Genomic DNA, 8,522 nt, shown 5'->3' on the forward strand with positions numbered 1-8,522 from the left:
CATAATTTTACAAAAGTTTTTCTTGTTTTTGTTGGAAAACAGTTTTTTAGTTTACTTTTTGTTTCATTTTTTTAATCATTTTTCTTATATGAACTCTTCAATTTAATAAAAATAATTTATAATTTATCTTGTCTTTTGTATTTTTTGGTGTCCATATAACGCGGTACGAATGATGTGATTTGTACTAAAATCTGTGTTTCTTATAGCGCTGTTTCCATACAACGCGGTAGCCGGTTTCCATACAACGCGCTACGAATTAGCTTGGTTTGTACGGTTAAATCCCAATTTCTTATAACGCGGTTTCCATATAACGCGGAACGCACTTACAGCGTTATAGGAGGTTTGACTGTATTAGTAGTACACCTTTAGGGTGTTATCGTGGTAAAATATTTTCGTCGATTAGCCAGCAAATATTAAGAAAAATCTTTTAAAGTTTTGATTTTTGTTGCATACATTTTTACATTACCTTAAATATATAAATAATATATTTGTAATAATAATAATACACACATAATAATATATATTAAATAGTCTATATGTATATATACATATATATATATTATATTTCTGGACCTAATAATTCTTATATTATTATGATATATATTTTAGAGAAAAATACATGAAATAAATCTATACAACAATTAAAATGCATAAATGTTAATTGCAGGTAACTATAGTGATTTTTTTATAATTTCATATTCATTTAATATATTATATAATGATAAATAGATCAGACATTACAATAAGTTTTAATAAGTATTTTCTGAAGGTTTGCTGTAAAAAAAAGGAATTTTTTAAAAGTTGATTTATATTATTTTTATTTACTTTCCATTTCGAAATTATTTTGGCAAGCAGACAACTTATATATAACATGCGTCAATCAACTTCAAGTTAGAAGCTTAAAATCACTAAATAATTTTCGTAAATATCGAATATACCCATAGATTCTAAATTTATTTATCGTTATTAAATCAAATAAGATATTAACAAGTTGAATTAGTTTTTAAGATATTTAAGCATTTTCTTATATCCAGTTTAAGGCACTGTTCAAACTGGACTTTTTTATTTGAACTTTTCTAATATGAAGGTATTCACATATCGTCCTACTAAATAAAATAATTTTCATTTAAAATTCTTATTTTAAATTTTTGTCCAATATTGTATACTATTATACTAAACATGAGGATTATTAAAAAAATGTATTAATTATCAAACAGACTTGCGATTAAAAATAAAAATAGAATTATTATAAAATATTAGTAAGCTAGCGTACGTAGTGTGAATTCAGATTTTGTAGATAAAGGATTCCTTTCAACGATGTCTTTACCTATCGCAATATTAAAGCCTTAACGAAAAGAAACTACCTATCCCAATAAGATTATCTATAATTGTGTTCCAATATATAAATACATGATTTTATAGAAAATATAATGTAAAATTATAATTATTTAACGGGAATAAATTTTACTCGAAGTGGTTTAGAAGGGTTTAAGGTTATATCTGTTGCCATTACAACATCATCAATGTTATCGACTGGTTCCAAATAGAAATTTCGCACTATATGTGCTACTATCAATTTAAGCTCTAACATTGCATATTTTTGACCTATAATAAAATAAACACGTATATAGATAGATACATTTGTTAACAGTACTTACGACATTTACCAATACAGTTTCTTGGGCCTGCGCTGAATGGAATATATGAGTAAGGATAATGTCCTTTAACATTTTCTGGCAAAAATCTATCGGGATCAAAAACATTGGGATCTGGCCAATATCTTGGATTTCTGTGTACACTATATATTTGAACAGWGCATATYGTTCCCGACGGGATTAAATAATCATCTAAAAATTGATTAATTATTTTATTGCAATGATAAAGTTAAAATGCACGTWAAATGTAACTATATTACGTACTTAGTTGCAAGTCATGAGTTAAAGTACGAAATATACTATGAACGCTTGGATATAAACGGAGTGATTCCTTTATACACCTATCCAAGTACGAAAATTCTTGAAGATCTGCGGTCGTCAAATTGTAATCATCTTCAAGCATAATTGTGCTCACTTCGTCTCTTATACGTTGCTACGAATAAATATTCTGTTACTTAAACAATACAGACACTACGGGAATTTTTGCCGATCAATGTTTTAATTATTTATTGGATTGGAAGGAATACCTGGACATCTTGGTGTTTTGCAAAGAGACTCAAAGCAAAGATCAATGCCATTGCCGTTGTGTCGTGACCCTGAAAAAAATTTTTCTCATAAAATATTAGATTAAAAACTGAATTTCTGATCCTTGCTACTATAGTGTATCGATTCCAACGAGGGAAAGTTTCGACGATAACAATTATTGTTTCTTCTAGTTTTGACACTGTTTAAAGGAACTTAATCCTTACATATAAATGTTCCCTTGAAACATAAGAGATTTTGCAATCGATTAAAAATGAAGCGAGATAAGCTGTTTTTTAGACATGTGTTTCTTCATTACTTTTACCTCAACAAAATTGCAATTAAACGCACCGCTTAATAATTGAAGCTTTTTTAAATGAAAACATTTGTAAAAATAGCAGATAGAGTTTCTTTAAATTTTTTTGAAACAGCGATTTGGGAGTTGTTTCACTATAAGAGCTTCTTGATAACGATCAAACTGAAATATGTTTAGAGTTTTTCAAAACGTTATACGTTGCCTTAAAACACCTGCATGCAATGAGAACAATTTATAAGGAAAGAAAATAAGTACAACATAATTTAAACGGCAAAAATTAATTTTTGTTTTTTTACATTTTTTTATTATCTCCTATTATTTGAATTAAATATTACAGCTTACCTCAAACATGAAAGTATCTACTTCTTCTCGAATTCCTTTGTCATCAATTTGATTACCATTTACTGAAGCGGCTATAAGTAGATCTAGCATAGAGAGTTTTTTCTTATGTATCGAATCTGTGAAATGAATGTATGAATAATATTTTTCCTAAAATATACGCATTTTTTATATTACAATAAATAAAATACTTGTATTTATTTCTTCCGAGTTTTGAAAGGAAGTGTCAATATTATCCGTTTCTTCAAATTGGTATAAATACTTTCCATTAGTTTTTTCGTGAAATCGTTTTCTTTCTGCAATTATCTATAGTAAGTGTAACAATTTGAAAAATCTAAAGGAATTCATGTAATTGTAATTTTAGTTTTTAGCGGATTTGAATGACTAACTTACGTCTTCTGAAAATCTATGTAATGTGTTCAATACTTTTTTGTGAAGTCGACCAAGTGGAGAGAGTCCAAATATACAATCTAAATAGTACCAAGGTCTTATTAATCTATAAAAAATAAATTTTTTTTTTTGATCACATGCCCCTTCTCCTAATCGACTAATATACTTTTAAGTAACTGAGATATTTATTACCTATACGTCACGATTTTTCCGAAAGTATGAACAGCATTACGATACTCAGATTCAATTTCTTTCTTTTCCTTTAAAGAGGTACCCAAAGCTGTTTCTGCAAGTAATCTTACATAAATTATTTTTCTTCTTTGAAGATCAATAAGTAAAGAAATATTTGTCTACTTACCACATATTATGTTTAGTGTATGTTGCGTAATGAATGTTTTTAAATTTTTAACAATAGCGTCTCCTTGTCTCTCTTTGTTGAGGGATTCAACTAGGCAGTGTGACTCTTTGTTGAAGGTTGTAACACTATGTTCCAGAATTTTAAAGTGGAATGCGGGTGTTAACATTTTCCGCCTTTTTTGCCATTTCTTACCTTACAAATTATACAAATCATTAAATACGAAGAAATATGTTAATTTTTCATGATTTTTTTGAGCTATTACCTGAACTAGTCAGCAATCCATAGGATAACCAAGGCCTCAAGAAGTTATAAACTTCATCTTTATGAATAGCTTTTGTGCTCGTCAGCAGTACCTGTCAAGATAATTCCTTTTTTCTTTGTTCGTCAAAATTTCGCTATTTATTTATATATAAGGAGTAGGTAGAAAAAAGAAAGAAAAAATTTCTCTTGCTACTGTTTTTAATCACTTACCTTAATATCATCCGGATGAAGTACAAATACTAGAAAATATATAAAGGTCCACATTTTGTAAATTGGAAAATACTCATTATTTAGTTCCCAAATTTTTTCAAGCAAACTACCTGTTGTATAAACAAAATGTTTGTATCATGTAAATATAGAATTTGATAGAAAAAAGTTCATTTAAAAGAGTTTTGCTTCTAGAAGAGCTTACAATCCTTTACACAAAGTAAGTTTCCAATTATGGGATATGTTTTTGGTCCTGGAAGACAGTGAAGTATTCTTCCAATCCTTCCATATCTTATTTTGCAGTGCAAAAAAAATAGTAATAGAATTGAGCTTAAGAAGATCGTAAGGAACATTATATCTGAGAAATAAAAGAAATAATTGCTATAAATGTCTTTTAAATATATAGTAAAAGTCTGCATGAAGATGAAAAGAAAACATCGTGTTTTTTTATGTTACTTAGCATACGTAAAAATAAAGAAGAGTTACCCAATATAATTATGGTATTGATCAGATTTATGGAAATGCTAAATAACTAACGAATTTAATTATTGTTAATAGTAATGTATAGACTATTATATAATTTTTTGTGTTGAGCTAACGCAAGTCAAAACTAAAAAAGATTATGGAGAGAAGATTACAGAAGAAACGTATCTAAACACGCAGAGAATAATATTGATATTTAGAACCATGGAAATTTCCGAAATTATATAAAAATTGCATTTACAAATTTACAGAAGCAGTAATTGATATTGTTAAAGTATGGATCAGCGAAGGAAAGGACTTAACTATTTGAATGATTTATTACGACTAGACTTATGCACAAGTGAGCTCTTCTTTTGTTCCTGAAACACTGAGTCTTTATTCCGTCTCGAGCAGTGTCAAATCGTCGTATGTTTTTTTTGCGTACTCACTCGGGTGGGGAGCCGTACACGTGTTACGCAACGGCACACACTCTCGCCCCCTCACTCTATAGCGCGTTCTACAGTATGCATAATAGAAATGGATTTATATTATAACACATCGCCTTAGATTTATATTAAATATTCCACTTTACATATCGTTGCTTATACAATACTCATTAATTTGCGGAATTTTCCAAGCTATTCTTTACATAATGCTTCGGTAAATATACCAGCAATATTCTCATTCTAATCAATTTTAATAATTAATTTTTTGTTCTCTAACACTCTCATACACAAAATGATAATGAATGTCTATATGTCTTGAATTATTTGTAAATTTTCCATAGCTAGCAATATTTATTGCGCCTATATTATCTTCATAAACTTTAATTGGATCATTTAAATTTACGTCATGCATTTTCATTAACTCTGTTACAAGTTTTAAGTTATTGGTTTTGATAACATTACATATTCTGCATAGTTCGACGTTACAGTTTTTTGTTTACGCAATTTCCAATCAATTACGTTTCCGAACACTCTGATCGTTTAGTCTGGTGTGAGCCTTCTATCATCAATATCACCAGCCCAATCAGCGTCTACATAACATTCTATAATTTCACAGTTTTCATATTTTTTATAATTTAAACTCAAGAGAGTCTCTCTTGTTAGATATAAATACTTCAATATTCGCAATGCATATTTCAAATGTGTATCCCTATAACAATTTTGAAACCTACTTAAATAATTCTCGCTGTAACTTACATCTGGTCGCATACCATAACTTATATAAGATAATGCACCAATTAAATTTCTATACTTAATATTAGACTCGAATTTGGAAGCCTTTTCAATTTTTAAGTTTACTTCCAGTGGTGTACTATACAACCTATGTATAATGCTCAATGTATTTCGTATTTGTTATATGTTACGTCCCAGAAGGGGGATTGCACAGGAGCAATTACAAAATTCGAAAATAGAGATAGAAAAAGAAATTTATTCTTAAACTTATAACCAAATGTAGAAAACTTAATAATAATAACAAATTTCGAATCTTAGCATCTAATCCCGGTAACAAAAGCTTAAAAATAATAACAAATTTCGAATTATAGTAACAAAAAGTGGAATACTTATGATTAATAGCGAATATCTGAACTAAATGTCTAATGCGAACTATACAAATATTTGTTAGACTATGATCTAACTTTGACTAGGAGAGAAAATATTTTATGATAACTTGTCGGAAAGATGTGGTAGACTGCCTGCCGGCGAGAACGCAACCTCTCTATGTAGGGTCTTATCGCAACAGTGGGGCTACTTCCCACTTACGCAAAATGTTTCCCGAACCACCAACTTCTCTCCCGCGAAACGCAACCCTTGAAAAGAATGTGCCGACGATTATTATTCTCGGAAGCGAATAAATATTAATTATTATCAAGTATGAATTTTCCGTAGTGACCAAGGTATAATCTGAATAAATGTTTCGTAGAGAAGTTGGTAATACGGGAGCGCGAAGTCGGTATTAAAGACTTCCGACGGACCCTCTCCCATGAACGACAATTGATCAGTGCCGTTCTAWTTAACAAAATGCCAATATCGATGGTCGTTCATGTGGGAGTTCTTATAAAATATAAGTGACTAACGAAAAATACGGCGTACAAAAATATTACAGTATACAAGGTAACAAAAGTATCGGATAAATTTGAAATTAGAGTGTTCTCGACTTTCAATACAACTATTATTAATATATAAGAAATTCAAGGTTAACATAAGAAAATAGAAGAAAACACATTGATCACGTGATCCAAGCCTATGGCGTACGTTATCGTAAACACGTCGATCGCGTGATCTGTTGCTACCCGCGATAGTTGCGAAATAAGGATTTGAACGAAAATRWRATTCYAAGAAATACSYAARAAGTAAAAACTAACAGAAGAAGAGTAGCATTCGGATATAAGTGGATATAAATAGTGTCGTTCTAAAAAGGACAGTCATGTCTCAATAACAAATAAATTCGAAATTCAAATAATCGCCATAAATCCTAAACTTGTAAAATTAAATATTAACCGAATATGTTGAATCTCGCTGGTATTAATAATATATCGAAGTTAATCACGTTAGGACGTGACATATAAAAGCTAGTAACTCGATATAATCCTTTTGACTTAGTTTCATTACTCCTTTTATAATTGTAATCTATACTTGAGCCGTTTATTTTGAGAGTGGCCTAAGTCCATTTATACTCAAATTGAAATATTTAAGGGTTTGTGTTTCAATGCAATTAAAAATATACGTAGAGAATACTAATGAGTTATGTTGCTTAAGTGTATCTAAAGGTGTTAAATTTACAGTTTCTATTAAAATAATGGCAATTATTAAGTGAATAATATGCGTTTTCTTACAAAGAATGGAGTTAGGCCACTTTCAAAATTAACAACCAGCTTCGTTATTAACTTTGAAGGAACCGAAGTCCATTCAACATAATTTAAGATGCTTCACAAATTGAAAAAAAAAAACAATACTCATTTTATTTTACATATCTTTATAACACTTTAAAAACATAAATTATGCGATTCAAAACATTTTTTACAAACATAAATTACAAAACAATTTTCTACTCAACTACATTTTGTGTATGTGAAAGGGATTTAAAGAAATTGTGATGTATATCGTAATAAGTCAATTATGTCCTTGAATTTTGCGGTTGTAATTTGTCTGATATTTTTATACAGTGATGTCAATAYAATATTTYCGAACTTTCTTGRKCTACCCCGACGTGGTAATAAATTCAGGACTTTAAAATTTTCGTTCTCATTMATTGATGTCTAATAGAAAATTTTATACGGTTCATTTTTGACAAAATGCATCCAACATATTTTAAACCAGTTTATTGGTTCTCCGTTAGAATTCTTTACCCTTTTAAAAATTGCGTCTTTTAATAATTTTGTTGATACAAAATATTCTTGTCTCATTTCATGTACAATAAAGTTATTATCTTTCCGATACTTTTCGATAATATTGTAATAATCTCGGGGGACAAATAGTAATTTATTATTAGCGCTTTTGTTATATTGCGTTTATAATATGCTACTGAAGTAGCTGTAATTTAATTGTAAATGGACTTAGGCCATTTTAAAAATAAACGGCTCAGTTATTTAACTAACTCTGAAAACTTATGTGTCCAGAATTACCGTATTTACTCGGAATATAAGTAATCTTAAATGATAGATAATTTGAAGTTGTACATGTGACCATAGGTAACCGGAAATAATTGACAAATGGAGTTAGGCTACTTTCTAAATAAACGGCTCACTTATTCCAAGATAGTTTGTTATCCGTACAACGCTTTTGCTAATTTTAGCATTCTGTCTGTTCCATCATCATAAAAACGGAGCTATATACAAGGAGGACGATCGAGATAGGCGTTTGCGTCGAATTTGTGTTGTTGAAAATGAGAGAATGTAGAGTACGATAATTATCCACGAGGGCGGCGGTGATGTTCTTAAGTTTGATTTATTAGATGTACAAATAAGTTTCTGCCGTTTTAATGTAGATAGCGCGGCGCGGAGTTTCCG

General features: G+C 29.5%; 1 protein-coding gene across 3 annotated transcripts; it reads right to left on the reverse strand.

The window, feature by feature from the left end:
* Positions 1–837: 837 nt before the first annotated feature.
* LOC106792736 (cytochrome P450 4C1-like) lies at positions 838–4,908 on the reverse strand. 3 transcript variants are annotated; one of them, XM_014759238.1, is made up of 13 exons: positions 4,835–4,908; positions 4,254–4,406; positions 4,052–4,161; positions 3,843–3,933; positions 3,581–3,772; positions 3,415–3,508; positions 3,226–3,328; positions 3,024–3,138; positions 2,836–2,951; positions 2,183–2,251; positions 1,920–2,088; positions 1,668–1,847; positions 838–1,605 (listed from the first exon to the last, which is right to left on the reverse strand). In XM_014759238.1, the coding sequence occupies exons 2-13, from the start codon at positions 4,399–4,401 to the stop codon at positions 1,445–1,447; spliced, it is 1,548 nt and encodes a 515-aa protein (XP_014614724.1). In that variant the 5' UTR covers positions 4,402–4,406; positions 4,835–4,908; the 3' UTR covers positions 838–1,444. The 3 variants fall into 3 exon arrangements, with proteins under 3 accessions (XP_014614724.1, XP_014614725.1, XP_014614726.1); XM_014759239.1 differs by having other exon boundaries at positions 4,854–4,902; XM_014759240.1 differs by lacking the exon at positions 4,835–4,908 and adding an exon at positions 4,535–4,574.
* Between the last annotated feature and the right edge of the window lie 3,614 nt (positions 4,909–8,522).

Source organism: Polistes canadensis, unplaced genomic scaffold, assembly GCF_001313835.1.
Source record: "Polistes canadensis isolate GaletaPanama2010 unplaced genomic scaffold, ASM131383v1 scaffold_598, whole genome shotgun sequence".
Classification (NCBI taxonomy): Eukaryota; Metazoa; Arthropoda; class Insecta; order Hymenoptera; family Vespidae; genus Polistes; species Polistes canadensis.